This window comes from Larimichthys crocea, chromosome I (assembly GCF_000972845.2).
Source record: "Larimichthys crocea isolate SSNF chromosome I, L_crocea_2.0, whole genome shotgun sequence".
NCBI classification, from domain to species: domain Eukaryota; kingdom Metazoa; phylum Chordata; class Actinopteri; family Sciaenidae; genus Larimichthys; species Larimichthys crocea.
In genome coordinates, this window is record NC_040011.1 from 8,642,711 (window position 1) to 8,666,867 (window position 24,157).

Here is a 24,157-nt window from a genome sequence, read left to right on the forward strand (position 1 = left end):
ACTAAACGATGAAATGTGGGTTTTGTCGTGTTTGTTGAGACGGGACTAAAACGTTCAAAGATGCAGAATATTTTCACCAGTATTCATTGATCTTGTCTGTCTTTTATGTCATCATGATGTTACTGTTCATGTTTTTAGCTGTAATCTCTGCTGCAGAGCTCTGTCGGAGCGGCCGACATTGAACCCGAAACACAAATGTTGAATAAATAAATAAAGACTACAATGTTTTGCAGACACAAGGAGTAAATCATCACATACTGCCATGATGGGCAGAGTTCTTAGTTAAGTTTTCTGAGCGGGTTCATCTTTAAAGTCCACATCCATGTGTCACTCAGCTTCACAGACATTCACCAGTTTAGTCACAGAAATGTGAAAGTGCCCGCTCTAAGAACATGGATTCAGCCTTATTTAGGGACAACCACCTGCTCCTGGTAAGGAGACCTCACCGGTCTCACATTACGATAAGGGGACAGTAATTCAGGAACACATTCAAGGCCCTCACCATGTAACACCTGGAGGTGAGCAGCAGGATTTGAAAATGAATTCAGAAGCTGAGCCGCGGCATGAAGAGAGGCGAAGATGAGCTGCTGCAGAGCGAACAAAGTGTTTATCAGACAGTCTGCCTTCCTGGAGGCTGTACGAGTTTCCCGGGATCCTCTGAAGAGATTTTCAGACGCGAGAAGTCGGGGATCTCCTCTGGAACATGCGAGCAGACAGAAGCTGAATAGTTAAAGTGAGGATTAAAGGGAGAACAGACTGCTGCTCCTGCAGGACTGAGTGCTGCCAGTCGAGCTTCGTCTGCTGTGGAAAGCTGCTGAACTCTGACTGGAGATCTGACTGGACTCCGGCCAGAAGCCGGAGCGCTGCTCGACACGGTTCACGTGTTTGGGTTTCCACGGTTTCGGGTTCGACCTGTGGGAGCGTTCAATTAGAGCGACAGACCGCCTCGATCGATCTCAGACGGCTGTTTGAAAGTTGGCCAAGTCCTGCAGAGTCTGATCCGGCTGAGGCTTCGCTCTGTGTTTTCGGTTTCCAAGACATTTTTCTTCTCATCAGGAGGAAACCTGAGGATGTCCGTCTGCTCAGACGACCACAGAGATATTTTATCAGCACGTCATGACGGAGCAGAGTGGACGAAATAAAAAGAGGAAGATGCTGTAACATCAAACAGACACATGATCACCATCAAACCACTATTAATGAATTAAAACGACTTTTTATCACCTCTAATTCATAATGTGTACTCCAGCTGCAACTAAGACTTATTTTAATTAATGAGGAATATGACCAATGACTATCTTGACCTGTTGCAGTGCATTGTGGGATTTGTAGTATGAGCAGTGGGAGTCAGTTTGACATGTTTGCTCTGTGGACATGATGGCAGAGGAGCAGAGAGTGAAGAGGACGCTGACGGAGGAAGCTAAGAAGAGAAAAGGAGAGAGTGAGCGAGCAAGAAGCCGCCGGACAAGAGTAAATGTGGGACTGACTTTTAGTGGTTGGTGAGAGCTTGGTGAAATAAAAGGCTGAAAGACAGACGCCGAGCTGGGCTGACTGCTGCTGGACTAGGCAGTGATATCAGCTGCTGCTGGTTCTGGTTCTGGTTCTGGGCTGACTGCTGCTGGACTAGTCAGTGATATCAGCTGAGTTATCTTCCTGCTTTGTGGCCTCGTTACCATCCGAGCGGGGCAAAGCCTGATTTGCATGTAGCCCGGGAAAAGCAGCAGACAGATCAGATTTGTGATGTGGCGAGCAGAGACGCACGCTGTCGGCTAACTGTAAACAGCAGCAGGGTGATAAATCAGATCTGTCTGGAGCTCTGTGTGTTTCTGTATGCACATACATCCTTTATTTAAATCTTTATTTAAATCCACGGTCGCCCCTTCTGTGTGATTAACTGGACGCACGTGTGCGAGCCACGCCGCTGCAACGCTCATTAGACCTGACAATGACAACAACGGCAAAGAGGAAGAAGACGACGGGTATTTATAATGCCTGTTTCACTAACTGCAAACTAACTTTACAGATCAGCTTGAACAGGAACACTATGATGAAAGAATATAACTGACATCATGTTTATCTAACGAGGCGCGTACACTGATTCATGATTTAAACATCTGAGGCCTCATTTAGAAAACCAAAGAGACGACCAAGCTCGTCTCCGTCACGCCACAATGCAAACGTTCATCACTTCAAATCCAAATCAACTTGAAACTCTCCGCACGTGAGCGAGCTTCTTTAGAAACCCATCGCTGCCACCCAGAACTCTGAGGCTGAAGGATGACACAGTGTGAGAGGACGCTCTAACGTGGTCAGACACGAAACTGAAGAATCCCTCCTGAGCGCCGGGCAGTGACGCTGGCAGACGGAGACACAGATATCCAAGAAATACCGGGTGACCCAGTTCTGTAATCTGCAGGCTCGTTTGAGAAGCGAGTAGACCCGATGCATTTATATCTGAGTTGTTTCAGGCCATGTTTGTAGTCCTGCTTGTTCGGCCTCCTGGCTGCTCAAACAAGCCACCTGTAACCACACCCACCTGTCAATCAAAGCGTCCACGCTCTTAATCCTGCATAACTTTAAGCCTTAATATAATGTGAACAGGTGAGTTGTATATAAATTCACCCTCAGTACAGTTGTCATGAACGGGGAAATTAGCTACAGAGACCAAAACTGTTTTTTGTACCAGGCTGTAAACATGTTTATTTCTGCTGTGAAGTTGGACATTTGGACATGGGGACTTATGGAGACTGACTCACTTCTGGAGCCAGCCTCAGGTGGACGTTAGAGGAACTGCAGACACAGTAATCAGCCAATCAGAGGAGTGTTTGCTGAGGCTGTGGTATCACATGTAGCTGTGTGTGTTCTCAATAAACAAAGCTGAGATCTGACAGGAGAGAGACGTAACACCAACGAGACGCTTGTCAAGTCCGGCGAGCGAACAACACTTTCTACTTATCACGTGGTCACACGGCGTGCTGTAATCTCGACTCTGGTCACACAGGATGAACACTCAGTCACACATGACGTGATAAGAGCATTACGATGTTTGAGCTGGATGAACAAAACACACCAACACACTCGCTCGGATGTTTGTGATGCCGAGTGGAAAACAGGCCGGAGGCTCGATTAGAGATGAGATGGCTGAAGGAGTCACCAAAGATCAGACTGTTCCTCCACTGTTTGGTGATGATGATGATGATGATGAAACCACGTCCCCCAACGAAGAAACACGATGATGGTTGATGGATACTCTGATTATTACCATTTCTCTTATTGTTCTTTGTTTTACGTCTATTTGGGGTAACTACAGTTCCAATAATGCTTTGGGGCATGAACAGGAAGTAGTGACCTCCAACCTATTTGCTCACATTTTGGTAAACTGGCTCCAGACCCTCGACTTTAGATCAGGGGGAGTCAGTTCTGATCTCAGGAGGTCCAGATGGAGAAAATTATAATTTAGTGACCTGCGTTATAGAGTCAGTGTTTAGTTTGTCTGTTTTGTAGAGAGATGGTGGACTGACTCGTCTGTACATATAAAAGGCAACCAACACATAACAGTGATTATTTTCAGGTGATTATACATGATTGTAAACATAGTTATGCAGATTATATTTGATGTCTGCCATAAAGTCGACACACCGAGTCTCACAGTGTACCCATGGATGTACAGACAGCGACCGCTGCATCACCTGACACTGAAGAAACCCCGAGGCTCAACCAAGGATCAACTGATCACCTGCAACCGGCAACTTTCTGTCTGCAACCGAGGTCCAGCACAGGAAGTGTTTACAGAGGGAACGCAGCATCATCAGGGACCAACACCGACCTCTGTGATCAGAGATATTCATTTATACTTCGTATACCTCCAGACTGAACTTGTTTTTCACTGGTTAGATGCTGAACTGCACTTCATGTCTCGGTTCTTGAAGGCTGAGTCTGAACCGAGCGAGCATCCGACACGATGGTGGTAACCAAAAGGTAACGAGCTCCTTCAGGGACTCCACTTCCTCCAGACTAGGACAAATAAAAGGACACGGCTGTAATGAAATAAAATGGTTTGACTAATTAGTAAACTGTCCTGTAGGATTGCTTCATTCGCTCTGAGCAGTGTTTGAGCTGCTCGACTCAAACTAAGCTTTGATTTGAATCTTCAGGTATGACGATGTGCGTTTATAAAAACTGGAGGTGATGTATGAAATCAGAGTCTGCGGGGAACACTGACGTGACACTGATGATCTCCAAAGCTAAAGATGCCTCAAACATGAGGTCTGTATTTATATATAAACCTGAGTTTGTACGTGGAGAAGTGTTGATCACAATCTATTTTTCTCATGTGAAAGAAGTGGAAGGCTGAGCTCTTCCCTCCTCTCCTCCCTCCCTTGCTCTTCTTCTTCTCTGTTTTAGGTCGTTGCCTCCGGGCCCGAGGTCACGTTGCCGCTTAATTAGCGCAACGTTTGAAGAGGCTCCCGGCAACGTCGACACAAGACGACGACGACGAGATCCCAAACGACATGTAGCCCCAAGTTTAGATGATTCATCCCCGCGGAGAGACGTGATGTCACCGCGTTCATGTAGGATTACTCCACCGACTTCATCCGACTGTGGATGAAGTGTGTCACGGCTTAAAGGCTGATTACGAGAACTTAACGGAGGGTTATGAGACGTGGGGGGGTGGGTGGAGGTGGAGGGGCAGCTGTGGCTGCTGTGATGCTGATGTGGGTCAGTGTTGATGGATGAAATAAACGGATGAATTTCTTTTCTGTTTTTAATTTCCATTCTCCTCTGGGAAATAATGTCTGTGGACAGAAAAGAAGCTCTCAATATTGTTGCGGGTCTGTTTGCTTGGCAAAGACTCATTATACTGGATATTACTGTGGCAGGAGCCCAGGGAGGGAGGGGGCAGGTGGAGGGGTACCGGACCACTGATGAAAATATTGATGACCCCGGAGCCAAATATACAGACGAGAAGGTTTCATATGAAGTGAACTTTAAAACTTCCAGATGAACCAACACGCTGCGAGCTGCTGAACTTTCCTCTGATCAACTAACCGGACTGACGTTTATCCACTATTCCATCTGATCATCTTTGTGTTGTCGCTTATAAATATTACAACATAAAATTAAAAAGTACTTCAGTCAAAGAAAAAACTCTTTCTTTATGTTAATGTTAAATATTTCTGTTTCTACCTGTTCGACCTGCTTCATTCTGTCTGTGTCATTTGAGACTGTGATCAAATTTGCAATTAAATTAAAATATTAAACAGATCAGGAGAGTTAAGTAACTTCTTCATAGTACAATATATTAAATACAGATTTACATTTTTCAGTGCAGTGAAGGCGCTGCATGAGTGTTCGTATGTTTAACTTCACACGTCAGTCAGCTGTCTCGACACAAACAATAAAACTGGCATGTGGAGACCTGCCCTGCTCATCTCCTGCTGGGGCTCCTGTAGCACTGCAGGGGGGACTGCTGAGAATATTATTGAACCTAATATTAATATTAATGTTCATACTAGACAGTCTGCGGGGACGTCACGGAGACTACGTCCAGGTTTTAGACAGTCTGCGGGGACGTCACAGAGACTACGTCCAGGTTTTAGACAGGCTGTTATGGTAACGGCAGAATCAGTCTGAATGTTCTCGATCATAAATACAGTTTATTCATGTGATTCCATGTTTGACCTGCAGAGTGTTGACAGCTGACGCAGTTTCACACACTGTGGCTTTTTTAACCAATCATCACCTGAGCAGCCTGACGCCCACGCAGCAGTTAGTGCACCTGTTACCTTCTGTCTGCAGGTTCAGCTCAAATTTACCTCCAGATGTTTGAAACTGGAAAAACAAATCACATTTATTTTTACATAGTTCTGAACGTCGAGCATCATCACTGTCACAACTCAAGAACATGAACCACGAGGAGGGAAAATCAGAAATCTCACAACTCAAGAACATGAATTGTTTATACGAGAGCATTGGAGGTGTGTGTGTGTGTGTGTGTGTGTGTGTGTGTGTGTGTGTCTGAGATTTACTTGTTAGTTGGAGAGTTAGCTCGTCTGCCACACCAGCAGACATCCTAACAGCTACAGTAACACACTAACCTGCCACTAACAATGTGTGCTGCAGACACCGACAGGCCTCCAAGCTTCAACTTTAACAAGCTGAGCAGACTTTAGAAAAAACCTGACAGGATGGATTTCAAACTGCAGAGCTGGGTTTGATTAAAAGTGCAAATTTACACGTCGACTGCAGCCAGCCTCAAGTGGACGACCAGAGGAACTGCAGTCTTTGACTTATCCTGGAGCTCCTTGAGAGCGTGCTGAGTAGTATTCTTCAGATAAATATTAAAATAAATATATTTTCTTCTGCATTTAAATCCAATAAGATCGAAACTCACTTACCAACCATGCAGTGATGGACCAGTGGTAACGCCTTTTTGTCTGCTGGAGGGTTTGAAGAGAACATAAATACTCGACACACTCAGACTGACTGACAGCTGCACACCGTCCTGTCTGCTGTCTCATCATACACAAGCTATGGATACTTCAAATAACCTGGACTGTCCACATAAAGCACCCCGGGTGCTGCAGCCTCCAGTCTGGGGACCAATGTTGGACCATCCAACAGTTCATGTTTGTCTCTTTCCTGTTTCAACATGACGGTCCGCTCTGTGCACAGAGAAAGAAGTCTGCAGTCCGTCCAGACCTCGAACCATCCAACACGAGCCAGAGCTCATCACCCAACGTCACTTATGAAGACTAAAACGTCTTCAAGGTTTTAAATTTTGGACCTGAATCTTTCAAAAAGTATAATCAGTGTAAAAAAATGCGATGCACGTCGTCTGTTTTCAGTGTCAGAGAGTAAAAAAAACATTGCACTGGCCCTTTAAAAGCAGAAATAAGACTGTGTTCATCCTACAAGCCCAGACAGACAGACTTCCTGCTGCAGAACGCAGGTTAACTTTTGGGAATAGACGCCTATGATGTGGGATGGAAATAATAAAACACTGTGTGATGAAGAAAATAACACACCGCCACACACACACACTCACACACACACACACACACACACACAGGCTCCAATATCTGCAGATAAATCCTGATGTGAGCTTGCTGAAGCATCCTGAGCTCCGTGCTCACTGAAAAAACGTCTTTAAATCTCTCAAGTGCAGAAAAAGTCTCGGAGGAAGGAGAACGGACGTTTGTAATAAAGTGATTCTGTATCGAGGAGAAATCCACCCAGTCGGCTGCTTATTGGTTTCACACTCTCCGGCTCTGTATTAGAAGGAGTTTGCGGGTGATTGATGATGTCTTCCTTTAATCAGAGAGGTGATTCATCAGGCCTTTATTCTTCGGGATTTCAGGTGTTTGTGACACACACTTCCCCCGTTCGGTTCTAATCAGAGGGGGATTAGTGTTTCTCTCTCTTTCAGAGATCCTGATCACATCTTTGATTGGTTTCTGAAAAAAAAAAAAAAACGCTGCGTGCTAATCTCTGCCAAAGAACTGTCTCCATGTCTGCAAGTGAAGGAGTGTCTGCAGAACATGTGAAGGAAGTTCAGCTCATGAACAATGAAGTGTCTGTCCAGCACTGACACACATCATGTTTTCAGGACTCTCAGGGACTCTTCATAGCATCAACTGTGGTTGCCTGAATTTTACCGTAATAAATACAGTATAGTGTTTTGGAATATTACGGTAAAAGAATCTTAATAGAAGGGTGGAGATAAGTTTTTTCCCCATCAAAAGAAACTCTGTTTTGCTGTTGACATGAAAATACTGTATAAAATATTACAGCGTTTTACTTTTATACACAATATATTTACTGCTTTTCCCTCTGATGTCCTCAGACTGCTCAGCTCCTTTTCCTTTTGGGCCGGGCTCAGCAGGACTGGACCGGGTTGGATCACAGTCTCTGAGCCCAACAGGGAACAACGTTACAGTACCGAGGTGATTTACAGACTTGATGATGATAAACATTGATCATTCGTCTGAACTATGACGGATGATTTTAAAGACGCTGATGCTACAAAAATAAACTTCATGTTTGGAACTGAAGAATATTCAGTGTTGAGTTTGAGGACTTCAGCCTGACGCTGATGATTTTTAATGTTGGTTCACCTGCACAGACAATTACAACACTTCAGTTGCTGCTCCATCACGCGGAGACAAAACACATATTGACCTTACGCCGTGCATTCCAGAGCGGGAACGTGTTGCAGTGCGAAGCTGTGAAACATCGACAAGTAAAAACGAAGTGTATTGACTGAACGCTCGGGCGAGCGCTCGCGTTCATTTCCCCTGAACGAGCCGCGTGTCTATCCGTTTGCTTTTGTAAACGAGCTGCACGGAATGTGTCGAATGTGTTTTTGCATTTTCTTTTCATATTTCGCTTTGATCCATTAGCATGCACACACACACACACACACACACACACACACACACACACACACACACACACCACTCCTCTCTGGGTAAACAGCGACTTGTGCAGAAAAGCAAACACAGCAGTATCGACCGGCCGCTCCAGCATTTGCATTAGTGTCCACTCTTCATTCATATGGACGCCGGCCTCGCTCCGACTCTTCGCCGCAGTCTAATTCAAATTGAGGGCTGCAGTAAATTTACAGAGTGAGCCGGCGATATTAACCAAATTAAACACTAAATTTGAGCGGGGCCCTTTTCCTCTCTCCTCTCCTGCTTTTGGTTTGAAAACGAGGTTAGTCTTCAGTCGGGAGGATTTAATGCTAAGTGAACTTAACTGCTGTAAAACTGTCGCCGGAATGGATACCTCAATTCTCTCTGCTCGCAGGAGTTTTTGCAGGATAGGACGCCGAGCGCTGTAAATTTTTAGAGCCGGGATAGACAGACATTAGGTCAGCAGGATCCCGGAAGAGGAGGGTTAGATTCTCCGGGACGAATACTGGAGAAATGATGGTTTATACTGGTGCCATCACGACTTTCCACAACAGATTCAATCAACTAAAGACTGAAACCTTCTCCAGGTGCTCAGAGCACAATCTAAGAAGCAACAGCAAAGACCATGAAACAGATATCAGCCAAGACTTCCTCTGCAGAAACTTGATGGAACCAATAAAGCCAATAACAACCTCGTCGATAGATTGTGACACACACTGACATGAATAACAATGAGTAAATAATGTGATTCAATTTAACTTATGAAGCAAACACCATTTTCATTCACCCACCACTGTGGTCTGTATGTGAAGACACATAGAATGAGTTTCCTGATGGACCTAACTAAGCTGAACATGCTGTTAGCATGCAACAGAACCGGGCTTAGCAGCCGGACCAGACCTGTTAGGATACTGCCCACTGCTGGTGGAAGGTAGACGCTGATACTAACTCATAGCGCTCGCTGCAGGGATGCAACACAATCACCACTGGCTACTGTAAACGGCAACAAATATCCAGGTCAGGTCCGACTGTTGTTAAAGGAAACAGTAAACAAAGTAAACAGAACCCTACGTTCATGGAGACATTACAGTACATACCAACTGTGCACAGACATCATAACTATAAACTGAGGCTCCTGCCTCGTCTGGATTATGATGGCTCGCCAGCGAGAGGTCACTCCTGAAAGATTTTAGAGGTACACCAAACTTCAGAAAGTCGAGGCAGCAGAATCTGTAAAGTTTGCAGCATCCCGAGCTGAAGTTACGCCCTTGCGCTGACACACATGTTGCAGGACGCCGGGCTGTGATAGGGGACAGTGTAGGACGTACAGCAGCAGAGTGGACAGTAAGTTTCAGCACCGCTGTGTTCTTTTATGATGACCCGTTGTCTTTGAAGGCCTCGGGAACAAAACAAAAAAAAAAACGTCACGTCCTCTTGGGGCGTGCACCGCCCCGAACAAGATCCCCAAAATATCCCAGAACCGTCCTGCTGTGCTGCGTTCACAGACCGCTGTGCAGGAACGAGAGCAGGGACGACTCCACGCTGCGAAACCCGAAGAGCGAGAGAGAAAGTTTGAAGTGAATCAGGCAGAAAACACACCGACCTGCAGGGACGTCATTAGCTGACACAACACACAGTCTCAGAAAACGACGAGGAACAAAGGCTTCACCATGACAACCTCCCTGGATGACTTTGTCCTAAATGAGAGTCGCTCTCTCAAACTTCTCTGATTCCTCAGCACTCTTTCATTCTCGTTTCTTTCAGATTCTTCGCGTGCGCCTTTTTAATTTCATGCAGCGCTCGCCAAATCCAAACACACGACAAGAGCAGCGTCAGATCAGACACAGAGGAGAAAAGAACTCTTCATGGTCAGAGCAGTATCCTACTGTCCGCTGTATTAAACAGCCATAAATACACTCAGAAGTCATGCAGGAGAGAAGTGACCTCCACCTCCAGAGTAACTCATTGATAGACTGCTTACACAAACTGCTATAGCTAATTTATCATGCTTTGGAGCCACAAGAGGTTTCAACACATGCCCTACGATGCTAACCATGATATTTAAAAAATGAAACATTACCATAATATACATGTATGATAATATTGATACTTGTGCTCTATATGTGTGGTTCCCACCCACTGTAATTGTTCTTTTTGTTGACTTCTGTACAGCTACTTCCCTTCAGTGAATCTATGTGAAAGTGCCAAAAACTGCAGTTCCTCTAACGTCCACCTGAGGCTGGCTCCAGAAGTGAGTCAGTCTCCATAAGTCCCCATGTCCAAATGTCCAACTTCACAGCAGAAATAAACATGTTTACAGCCTGGTACAAAAAACAGTTTTGGTCTCTGTAGCTAATTTCCCCGTTCATGACAACTGTACTGAGGGTGAATTTATATACAACTCACCTGTTCACATTATATTAAGGCTTAAAGTTATGCAGGATTAAGAGCGTGGACGCTTTGATTGACAGGTGGGTGTGGTCACAGGTGGCTTGTTTGATCAACCAGGCTTCATTCAGCTCCGCCTCTATAACCATTTTTAGATTAGTCTGGAGGCGGCGGAGGCAGGACCGCCCAGACGGAGACGACCAGAGCGACCACACGGAGCTTCACAACGGCACTTTGTCACGACTGCATCCATGTTTTCTACAGTCTGTGGTGATCCATCTGTCTGTTCTTCTTCTTCACTGTCAGTCACCTTCAGTTCAAACTCAACTTTATTTGTCACTTTAACCACGAGAAAGCAGCTCAGTGAAATAAACAGGGTGAATGCAGGGAGTTCATTTAGAGACATGTTCAATGAAAACATGAAGACTTGCAGTCTGTGTAATAAATCCTCTTTATTGACTGAGACACAAACTAAATGTTGTTTCTTCATTGAATCTCACATATGTACAAGAAAAGAATGAATCATCTCCTTATTGATTCTGATCATACAAACTAAAGTCATCATGAGCAGTGATAGCCTCCATGGCTAAACAGACACAGGAAGGAGCGCCACCTAAAGAAACTCAAACATTTACACAACCACCAATGAGAAGAGGGCAAAGTACCGCCCACAGTGTTTGATTGACAGGTGAAGAAATGCCACAACAATCAGCTGTCAGCAACAATGATGGAAACAAAACAAGCTGAAGACATGAAACACAGAATTTAACCCTTCAATGACTTCTGTCTATTTGACTTCACACAACTCAGCAGAGGATCCATAATAAATACAAAGTCCAGCATAGAGAGGCTGAGTGAACGTGGTCTGGACTCTGTGGAGGAGAGTCATGGTTTCAGAGACGCTGTAGAAGGACAGAATACCTGCACTGTGATCCAGGTACACTCCAACTCTGGAGGACTGAGGACCTGAGACGGGAGTGCGGACTTTGTTGTACCAAAAGTTATAACTGTTTGTGTCACAATATAACCTCCAAGATTTGTCATTGTATCCAAATCTACATTCATCTGAGCTCCCTGCTCTGCTGATATTCTTGTATGTGACTGCTACATCAACTCCTCCTCCTCTCCTCTCCACCTCCCAGTAACAACGTCCAGTCAGTCTCTCTCTACTCAGGACCTGAACCCAATAAGTGAATCTGTCTGGGTGACTAGAATAAGACTGAGGTTGTTTCATTAATGTCACTTTTCTGTTCCCCTCAGATAATAACAGCTGTGTGTTTGCTGTGTTTGGATCCAGTGTGAGTTCACGTGAATATTTTAAGAACTCAGCTCTGGTCTTGGGCTCTGGTTCTGGTCCTGACAGTGAAACATGGACTTCAGTGTCTGTCAGTGAGATGTTTGTCCGTTGGTCCCTCAGAACGTCCTGTAGTTTATCTCTGAGCTCTGACACAGCAGCTGTCACATCCTCAAAGTCCCTCAGAGGACGGATATTGATGCTGGATGAGTCTGTAGATTGGCTGAGTCGTGACAGTGAGGGGTAGTTGTGTAGAAACTGGTTGTGGTCCTCTGTGTGTGAGAGCTTCTCCAGCTCAGCGTCTTTCCTCTTCAGCTCAGTGATCTCCTGCTCCAGCTTCTCCTGAAGATCTTTGACTCGACTCACTTCAGTTTCCTGCTGGGATCTGACCTGCTGCTTCACATCAGACCTTCTTTTCTCCATGAGACGGATCAGCTCAGTGAAGATCTTCTCACTGTCCTCCACTGCTTTATCAGCAGAGCCATTGATAGCCTCCACCTCCTGTTGGAGCTCCTTCACATCTTTCTCTCTGTCCTGGATTCTCTGCTGGATGTTTAGTCGACTCACCTCGAGCTCTCTCTGCCTCTCAGTCCTTTCTGCTGCAGCTGAGACTGTGTCGTGGCCTTTATGTTCATCCACAGAGCAGAGATAACAGATACACTGCTGATCAGTACGGCAGAACATCTTCATCACCTCATCATGACGAGAGCAGATGTTCTCCTGGAGCTTCTTGGAGGGCTCCACCAGCTTGTGTTTCTTTAATGGAGCTACATCATGATGAGGCTGGAGGTGTTTCTCACAGTAAGAGGCCAGACAGACCAGACAGGACTTCAGAGCTTTCAGTTTTCTCCCAGTGCAGACATCACAGGCCACATCTTCAGGTCCAGCATAGCAGTGATCAGCAGGAGCAGCTTGGAGTCCAGTCTTCTTCAGTTCCTCCACTAAAGCTGCTAACATGGTGTTTTTCTTCAGGACAGGCCTCGGTGTGAAGGTCTGCCTACACTGAGGGCAGCTGTGGATTCTCTTCTCATCCTCTCCATCCCAGAAGTTTTGAATACAGTTCATGCAGTAGCTGTGTCCACAGGGAATAGTCACCGGATCCTTCAGTAGATCCAGACAGATCGGACAAGAGAAGGTTTCCCGGTCCAGTTTATTTCCTTGCTGCGCCATTTCTCCTCTCCGCGTCGACGACTGTCTGAGTTTGACTTCCTCATAGCTGAAACTAGTTTGAGCTCTGATCTCAACAACATGCGGCCTGTCAGCTGACACGTCAGCACATGTTGGTTCCACCCATCTTCAAACTGTAGATCTGAGGGGGAGGGAACAAGGAAACACCTGAGCAGAGAGGAGCTGGCTGTGTTTGAGAGCAGGAAGAAGAGGGAGGGCTTATCAAGAGCTGAGTCATTCCAGGAAGAGGAGCTTGTAAATGATCTGTAGAGTTCATACACTTTGATCGCTGTGAAGAAAATAGTTCATGTTAAAGTTTCACCTGGAAATGAGTCCAAAAGAAACCAGAAGACTTTTCTAAAACACGGCTGATCTGAAGGTGAAATAAAGGTAAATCCTCCAGTCAGTGACAATCATCAGCCCAACAACCACTAATAAAGGCAATCATTTCATCTTCTTCATCTTCAGTGATGAAATCCTCGACTGTCTGTAAAAGGTGAGCTGTCAGAGACGAGGACTACAAACACAGGAGCATCACCAGCTGCCATTTTGTCACCTTTGTTCTTTTCTTTGGAAACCAGTGAGTTCAAATGTATTACACACGTTTACTGTAAATATTATACAGTATGTAAAGTAGTTCAAGTTTGCACAACCACAAACCTATACAGCAACAAGACTCCAGAAGAAGTGAGTCAGTCTCCATAAGTCCCCATGTCCAAATGTCCAACTTCACAGCAGAAATAAACATGCAGGAGTCTCCTGCCAGGTGAACATGTCCAGACTGGAGGATCAAGAACTTTGCCTTCAGATAAATCACATAAATGACACAATATACGATAAATACACTTTCATCGTAGCTACAAAACAGAAATCCATTCCATCTAATAATAACTTCTACCATGTGATGCAAAATCTTCTAATTATATATCACGTTGCTGCGGTCACAGTGAATCTGTGATGTTTTGTTCAAAACGTCGTCCTGAGACTGAAAGTCTTCCAGACGCCCACAGACTGGATGTGACATTCAATAATGTTCTTCTGTGATCAGCTCGTTTAACTTTCACTGTAGTAATGAGTATTTTAGTCAAAAAAACATCATCATCATCCAGGTGCCTTGCTCTGATGGAAAGTGAGAAAAAAATTCCACTGATCCATTTGAAATTGCTCGACTTGATTTGTACAGTGATAAAAAAAAAAAAAAAGACCTGATGACAAACTGAGAGAAGAAAATTACAAATTTGTGCAGGAGAGATATGAAAAACAACATCCCTGCTCGCGCTAAAATGAAAGCGAGCAAACTTCAAAAGTCTGATGACAAGCGACGGCCGATAAGGAAGCCGAACGACAAGAGAACGCAGCGTGGTGGAAGAGAGGAGGAAATGACAAAGCTACGGAATAAATGAGAATCGCCTTGATGCGGAGAAACGAAATCAGCAGAACAATGGACGCTCAGAGAGAACAGAGGACGAGGAAGGAAGGGAGTCTCGCTCCGACCAAAGAATTCTTCTTCCACGTAAAACACAGAGTATGGACTCAGTTATTGTGTCTCTATGAAGTCACGATGCTGCAGTCAGATGTGAGTTTGTTGTTTTGTTGTAGCGCCAATCAGCAAATTAATTTAGTTAGTAACTTAAGATAATGATACATATTGTAACTAGGGCTGTCAATCGATTAAAAAAAAATTAACTAATAATCGCAAAAATTTCTGTAATTAATCGCGATTAATCGCGATTAATCTATCAATAAATGTATCAATAAATTAAATGCATTTTTCTGAGACTGAAGCTTATAATGAATATTTATTTATGTAAAATGATCAAATTAATGTAGAATAAACACAGAGCAAGTATATTTAAATTCATTCATTTTATTGGCTTAAGGTGCACATATGCACAGTGCATAAAAAAGCCAGAATGAGGAAATATATTAACTAGTGCCACACTCCTGTAGTGTAGACTGGGTGTTTTGCTTTGAGGTGATATGTTAAAGTCGTGTTACTTCTGTGGAATTTAAATTCGGCTTTGCAAACTGTGCAAATGCCTTGTTTTTGTCCAACGAGCCGTTGGGCAACTTTTTAAAATGAAATGTTCCCCCTAAAAGTCCTTATCCATCTTTCTGCCATAGACTCTGCTTTAGTTAGGATAGATCATAGACATATATACATAGACTCTCCTTTAGTTAGGATAGATCATAGACATATACACAGACTCTCCTTTAGTTAGGATAGATCATAGAAATATATACACAGACTCTCCTTTAGTTAGGATAGATCATAGACATATATACATAGACTCTCCTTTAGTTAGGATAGATCATAGACATATACACAGACTCTCCTTTAGTTAGGATAGATCATAGACATATATACATAGACTCTCCTTTAGTTAGGATAGATCATAGACATATATACAGACTCTCCTTTAGTTAGGCTAGATCATAGACATATATACATAGACTCTCCTTTAGTTAGGATAGATCATAGACATATACACAGACTCTCCTTTAGTTAGGATAGATCATAGACATATACATAGACTCTCCTTTAGTTAGGATAGATCATAGACATATATACATAGACGCCTCATTGAGCAGGTTGGTCCGTTGTTGCGATACGTTAACGCGTCCGCCATATTGGATGTGGCAGATCTGCCCGTAAACTAATACAAGCAGGGCCGGTTTTAGCTGTGGGCAATGTGGGCGACCGCCCAGGGCGCAGTCTCCGTGAGGGCTTTAAGTTAATGCCTCTTATACACCCATTCACACACACACTAATATATCTGGGAAACAAAGCTCTACTTTGCCACATCCAAAATGGTGGCCGCCACCGGAAGTAAACAAAACCGCTTTAATTGCGTTAATTTTTTTAAACGCGCTAATTCTTTAAAATTAATCGACAAAATTAACGCGTTAATTTTGACAGCACTAATTGTAACGCAACACAATGCAGGACAACATATCGTCACGTATGTTCCTTACGTAATATACCCACTAGTGCGTTTTCTGGACGCCCCCGTCTGTTGTTTTGATGTACTCGAGCAAGAAAGTCGACGCTGACATCTTTTTAATGTAACGTTAAGTTACATATGTTACATAATTCAGCTTATAACAGAAGTCACATGTGTGGGTTCAGGTTAGGAACGTCCTTTTTGTAATCAAGTCAAATATTTAGTTTTAGTTTATGGAAGATTTGAATTTCTTTTTTTTCAGCTTCAGTGTTTTGAACTTTGAACAGAAGTATGTTGTGGCTCTGTCGTCTGCTGTCTCTGCCTGCTTCTTATTGTTTGTGGGTTTTCATCTTAATTGACCACTGGCTGTACAACAAATTGCCCTTCGGAGATAATAAAGATTTACTCGACAGCAGGGTTCGGACCGGGCTTCACCTGCTGAATTCAAACCCTTCGTGACTTTCCATGAGCTTCTGTAATTACTCTCAGCCAAATATCCTTTTGTGCTCAGCTGTGGAGCGAGACAGGGGTGTCCTCTGACTCCCCTCCTTTGTAATCTTTATCGAACCATTATCCCGTCCTATCTATCAGACCGGCAGACTCTGTTACACTGTGAGCTTTCTTCATGCTGTCATGGCTCGTCCAGGGTGAGTTTGTAAAAAGCTGGAATCAACATTTTTACATTAAAGTTTTTAAATATCTTTAATCACGACGTTTCATTTACACAGTTTGACAGGTGAATGTATGTGGATGAATCTGAAGTTTGAAAAGCTGGAAAAGTCTAAATATATATATATATATATATAAATACAAATAAATGATGTATATGCATGAGTCATTCGGCTTAGTGTCGCAGATATTTCTACATCTTCTGTTTACTCCTTTGTGCTCTCTTCTTGGCCTTGGTGTGGTCACATATAAAAGGCTCCGAGTTGAAAAGAACGTGAGTATTATCTATTGAAAATCCCACCGTGTGTAACTTTATAAAATTACATTAAGAACATGTCTCGTATAATTATTTCACTGATGAAGACCACGTCAGTAACATGTAGATCAGGGTCGAGGGATGAAGGGCCGGTCTTTCACACTTCGTGTTAGCTGTATGAATTATATTTTATTACAGTTACTCGTAGTAGCTGTACTTCTGCTGATACGAGCAGTACTGGGTCGTATCTGTGTATATTTTAATAGATTTCATGTGTAGTAGTGGTACATTACACCATAACACTGTATTAATACATATTAGATATTACAATAGAACTAAAATTATTAAACTAAAAGAATTTGCATAATTAAACCACATATTCTGACAATCCTCCATCGCCACTGTTGTATATGTATTTATAGTCCGACTTTCTTTATATAGATTATTTATAGTACATCTATTATTCTCTTCGTAACGGCTTTAATTATTCATTTATACGCTGCAGTATTAATCAGACTTCATTTCTTTGATTTCAAACAGTTCTTTATGTTTCCTTCCTCTCACAACGTTTCTTCAACGTTTGAATGCTGAGACTGAACCTCGTGACGTCAGAGACCTTTTTTTTCTGCTGTTGTTTGAGTGTGTGTGTGTGTGTGTGTGTGTGTGTGTGTGTGTGTGTGTGTGTGTGTGTGTGTGTGTTTACTATTTAACAGGAAGTGCTCGTACATTCAGTTTCCTTGTTTGACTCGTCCAAATAAAGCCACGTTAATCTTCCACTGCGGAGTGTTGACTGATGTCTGAATCACAATGAAGTTTTCTAAGCCGCCCTGTCAGCAGTGCTACACTATAACTGTGTTAGTGTGAGTGTGTGTGTGTGTGTGAGTGTGAGTGTGTGTGTGTGTGTGTGTGTGTGTGTGTGTGTGTGTGTGTGTGTAACACCTCGGCATAAAGCCTCTCCTCCATGATGGTGTGAAGATACACTCTGTTAATCTCTAGCAGCTTGTTTTCAAGAGTTCAGCAAATAGCACACACACACACACACACACACACACACACACACCACATGTTAGTGCGTCTGTAGAAAGACAGACGATTATGCAAACATCATGAGTGTAAAAACACACAAAGCCGCTGACACATGAACACATGACAAAACTTCAGAACTCTGCCGGATGTTTAAACTTCAGCTCCGATGCTGAAACTGAAGCTCCGTGTCGGTGAACTGAAGACACAAACTGCAGTTCCTCTAACGTCCACTTGAGGCTGGCTCCAGAAGTGAGTCAGTCTCCATAAGTCCCCATGTCCAAATGTCCAACTTCACAGCAGAAGTCTGTGAGAGTAATGTGTTCTAAGTAATGCTAACCGTACACCAAGATAACTTTTGGTTGCACACAGGAGACGAACAACAGTCTGTGTTTGTTTGACCCGTCCATCCAACCGAGCGTCCTCCATGCTTTGGGTCCAGCGGCACCTCAAACCACAGAGTTACATGTGTGCGTGAAAACACGATGCACCCCGGTTACCGCCGCGATAGGCAGTTCTAATCGCGGCCCGGTTCAGGAGCGTCCCAGAAGCGGGCCTCCACTCGGCTCCGCGTTGAATTCAATGCCAGAAAACTGGAAAGTTTCTTCTGTGTCACGTTGCTGTGCTGTGGTGTCTGATGAGTCGGCCTGCTGCTGACTGGAATCAGAACTTTTATTACGAGTTAATCTGTAACTGCGTCCGCGCTCTCACTGAAGTAACATTTGGAATGCACTTTCACTTTTAATGAAGCTCTATCGCAAAGTGACACTTGTGATACTTTTACCTGAAGGATTTAAATTCTTCTTCCACCTCTGCTCGTTATTACCGACACCTAGTCAGCAGCTCCATCAGGCCTCCCGGAGACGGAGCACAGGACGGAGAACTCTCCATGGGTCTGATTTCACTGTTAGCCCAAGCTTTAATGATCCCCGCAGGGAATTAAAGAGGAGAGAGGAACCTGCGGTGGGAGTTGATCCAGAGGTCGGGGATTTAACCCGCAGCTTCTTTCTGGAGAGGAAACGAGTTGGCGGTTCGATCCCAGGCTGGGAGCAGTGAGACGGTGAAAGATGGTAGTGTATGTATTAGATATGTGTGTTAAAGTGCTCATGAGCAAGACACAAGAGTTATTTTGTGCAGTCAAAGTAGTTAGCATCATAACACACTTCAGGTGGACCTCCCAGGAAAGAGAAGCTGGCTCTGCAGCCTATCGGTTCAAAGCCCGCCCTGTTCGTCATCGTCCAGAATCCGAGTCCTGGTCCAGGTTTTGTGCAGTGATGGCAGAGTCCTGCTGTGTGCCTGAATCTGTGCGGACTCTCGCTCTTACTTTCTCTGTATTTACATCGATTTCTCAGAATATACATATGGCTGCTCCTTTTGGCTCCAGCTGCTCTTTAATTGGTCGAGTCTCATGCTGCTGCACGGACGCAGGACGTCGGGGTGCCGAGGGAGCCGAGGGGGCTGCAGCTCCGAATAAAAAGCATCAGTTCATGAAAAGGTTTCGACATAAAATATCTTACTTTACTGGATATTAAAGGTGCAGCAAGCTGTCGACTTTGTTTGGTATCGCATTAAATATCAATATGTATCAGTCTATAACACTTCCTGCTAAGTGATGCAACTCGTGGCAGGTCAGTGAAACCAAAGTCAGACTCAGAGTTCATCCAGTGACACGAGATGAGGCAGAGAAACAGCAGCAGTGCTTCGGCATCATAATACACTCATAAGCAGCCTTATTATATCCCTGGATTATAATTAGTGGTGCTGCTGTGTTCGAGTGGAGTCGAGATTTGGGCCCATCTGGAAGCAGAACCAGCTCGTGTTAGCAGCACTTAGGCCGGGTTTGGCCCGGTGTCGGCCTGTGTAATTAGGCCGTGGTGAATCAGTCATCCTGAGTCTGGCAACAAAGCGCGCTGGATTTAGACCAAGAGCATTTTGGTCTCGACGTTTGCCAATAAGGTGTTTCCTAAAGAAGTAGTCGAGGCTACAAAGTACAGCTTTAATTATCTTGTCTTGATGATATTTGTGTCTGGTTCTGAGATAAACTCTCGTTTATAGAAAATCCACTAAACGAGGCAGAGAGCGCCGCGGAGCGATCTCGTTTAATTGGGTTAATTTTCTTCCCATTTAAAGAAAAACAAATTATCTTTTCACAGCTCGGAGAGAAACATCATGCGTCAGTGCAGAACTTATCTCAGTGTACTGACTCATGTGCAGTATGGAGAGATCATGTCGACTCTCAGCTGCGCCACTGTTAGTGCAAATAATACATAAATAAATGGGAAATAAAAACATTTCTACATGTTTATGTATTCGTATGCTGATTGAACGGGCGGTCCTGAATCAAAGCAGGATTGGTTTGTTCCCGTGTCACGAGCCTGTTTAACCTTTGACCCCTTTGGACAAGAGACAAGCAGAACAGGGACCTCCACATAATTAATATTTTAAATTAATTTAATATTTTATTTTACTTTATTCAACTTTTATTTCACCTTATTAACGTACTTACATACTGAGTTATTAGCCTATATATGTTTATGATTATCATTGGTTATTAAATGTCAAGAAAAGCTTTCACTGTTTGTATTTCTCGGTTTTCTGCACCGTCACATTCACCTTTCGTTTGGTGGTGATTACTGTGTCGTGCTTCTTTCTGGTTTGTGGCATCCCCGAGCTAACGGATCCTGCTTCAAGTTGATTTAACACCACCTTCTTAAATAATAAATAAATATTAAAGACAGAAAAAGCTTTAAACTGATTTATTTTTCATTTATTTATCAGCCTGTTTTCAAACCACTTCTTGCAGCTCCGGGCGGAGGTGACAGGTCGGCTGCCTCCCACCTGGACTTAAATATCGGGGGGCGGTGAAGCTCAGCAGGTAACCTCCACCCAACACAACTCAAACACTGTAATCATCAGTGCAGTTGTTTTTTTGTTGGTTTTTAGATTACAGCTTTTTTGTCCTCGTGCAGCGCTTTCACCAGGCGGCGTTGTTAAAGGTGTTTTCTTCTCCTGAGCGCGTCCTGCAGCCTCCATCTCCCTCCATTGTCCTCGCCGGTGTTACAGAGGCTGGTAACAAGAGAAAAGCCTGGCAGCTAAAAGCATTCCTGCAGGGTCATCGCCATCATCATCACCTCGCCCTCCCCCGTAAAAACCCAGGCTCTCATTCGCCGGCCGTTTGTTTGCAGAGAAACTCCCAGCGGATCACGACAGCCTCCATGTCGCTCACATCCACCAGCACCACCTGATTTTATTGGACACTGTTATTGTTTTTGGGCCCAGCAAGGCGCACATGGAAGCTGGATGCTTTAATTAAAAGAGCTGGACCTCATCCCAGAGGGTTTCGAGGGGGGAGGTGCGAGTGTCTATGTGCCCTTTCTGTCCCAGTCAATGCCAGCTCCGGTCAGGTTGCCAGGTAGATGCGGCGAACATGTATGAATCACACTGAGGCTTTTGTGTGGGCAAAACGAGCCACTGAGCTGTTCAACAGGACAACACACTGTAAAAAAAAACATGCATGTGGCATTTATTCAGATTTTAAAACAAGTCATTAATGACTAACAGCTATATTTAAGAAAAGAGCCCACAGATCTGTCGACTCATGTAAACAAATCAACATTTTTATTTCAAGACAAAGACAAAAAAAAGTTTGGTCCTCCGCACAGTTTCCTACTCCACCACAGGCGGAGCGTTTTTCTACCAAAGGTCAGGCCACGTAGTCAGAGTCATGATGAGATGTATGATCAGTCTGCACAAGGTGTTTTATTTTGAAAAAACACTGGACGCCATTCCTGTGTCCAATGTGTCCCTAGACGCAAATCAATCTGTTAGATATCGTGACTTGTAATCCTCGGTACAGTTAAGCTCCAGAAACACTGTATCCTACGTTTCCCATCATGCAACTTGATAGCATTTATTCATCTAACCCTCTGGACCTCGTAGTGCCTGGATCAAAACACGTTAAATAAAGTCCTGATCTTTGTGTTGTAGATAGTTTAAGTTGTCATCAGTGACAAGAACCAGAAATATACATCACTATGATGATATCTATGATTTTATTTTGGCGGGTTTCCACCCAGTTTCCACTGTGGTCTCCATCCACAAAGCGTCTCCGGGTTTCCAATCTTCTGGAAGCTGTCAGGTTGTGTCGTGAGGGAGATCCTGACCCACCATCAGTGAACAGAGGGACTGACCCGGCTCTCACTGCCCAGACAGAGGCTGTTTTCTGGGGGAGAGTTCGCCGAAGAGTCGACTGAGAGGACTGACCTGGTCGATGTGACTTTAATGCATAAATTCAAAGATCTTTTCTGATATAAGTTGCCAAAAACACGCCGAAGAGTCGTCAGAAAAAACTCCACATATTTGGTATCAAATTAAAGAGGACGTTTTGATTTTTAAATTAAACAACTCTCTTTTGCCTCTTTAATTGCTTCAGTTGTAACTTTCTCTGACACAATGTATAAAAAAAGATTTCAGGGCTCTATAATGGACTCGGCCAGCTCAAGGTGTCCATTTTTTACAGTGTGCTGTCCATTGTGCTGCGCTGACACACATAAAAAAGTTCCTCGGCTTCAATTTGTGCCAATCTGACTTTGGAAAAAGGGAGAAATGTTCTTCCTCCACGGTGATCCGTCTTCAAAGTGGGCCTGTGTGTGCTGAGCGGGGTGGTGGTGGTGGTGTTGGAGGGCGGGTGATAAGTGTTGGGGATGTAGTAAATTTGAATACAATGACATAAAATAAAGCTGGTTGTCATGCTCGGCGGTTCTGCTCCGGCGGGCCTTTCCTTTCTGTCTAAAGCTGCTCGACACAGTTCCGGATTTACCAAATCCTCCGAAGACGAAACGAACCCTGTCGCTTCATTGTGTGAGAGCAGCCGTCAAACAACCCCCACCACCACCTCCCTCCATCCTCCCTCCATCCTCCCATCCTCCTCTCTCAGTGCAGATGGGGGAGGACAGGCAGGAAGTCAGGTTGCAGTTTGAGCTTTTAAGCGTTTGGGGATTGGTTTCAATTTAACGCGGCGACGTGAAAAAAGAAAGAATCAATTTAAAGTAGCTGGGTCCCCCGGGGTCACCTGGTCGAGCGAGCAGTGGAAATAACAGAGAGAGAGAGAGAGAGAGAGATAAAAAGCACAGATGAAAGGAACAGAGAAATAATTATGGGAAAACCTGCCATGTTACGAGAAAATGAGGGAATATTAAATCTACAAAATATACTTAATTAGCGTCGTCTGCGATTCGTTTAAGTGATCTGTAACATTTATCTTCAAATGAGAAAAAAGTCTGAAAGGCTTAATGCGAAAATAGTTTAATGAGGGGAAGAAAAAAAAACAATTTAAGCAAGAGGAGAAAAATTGAAAATATTCCCACACGGTGTGAAGAATATAGATAATAGGAATAAAAAGATAATGACTCGATAACCTTTTCCCCATTTGAAAGACAACATCTGGTAAAAGCGCACGGAGCTCCGAGGGGAGCGATGTTCTGCGTTCTTTAAACACGTGTAAACACCAAAATTAACACTGAAAACAGGAAATGCTGATAAAAAGATCATCCAGAATAAATATGATGGGCAAAACATTTTACTTAAATGTCCCCGGGTGGAAATTCTCCAACCAAACAAACAAAAATAAAATAATAATAATGAAACAAACTGACTGAAATGCTCTGAAACATTTTATTTTGAAGGTTAAACTGAAAGAGAGAGAGAGTTTATTAAAGCCTCAATTCTTTCCTGATGGGCAGTGAAGTAAACTGTAGCTGCTGTTAGCTCATGTTAGCTCAGTCTGTTAGCCTGTGAGCTCCAGGAATAAGAAGAAGAAGAAGAAGAAGAAGAAGAAGAAGAAGAAGAAGAGGAGAACTGATCGGCTTGGTTGTTTTCTGTAATCGGTTGCCAGCAAACACACCAAACCCATTGAGAATAAACTCACCCTGTGTGCAGTGGACTGCACAAATCAGTCTGTTACCTTGAGTTTAACAACTCTGCAGACAGAGGCCGGCTCCAG

General features: G+C 43.9%; 1 protein-coding gene across 1 annotated transcript; it reads right to left on the reverse strand.

Moving 5' to 3' along the window:
• Positions 1–11,589: 11,589 nt before the first annotated feature.
• LOC109138283 (tripartite motif-containing protein 16-like) lies at positions 11,590–13,266 on the reverse strand. The gene has a single exon (XM_027283394.1). It carries the CDS (start codon positions 13,264–13,266, stop codon positions 11,590–11,592), a length of 1,677 nt encoding a protein of 558 aa, XP_027139195.1.
• Between the last annotated feature and the right edge of the window lie 10,891 nt (positions 13,267–24,157).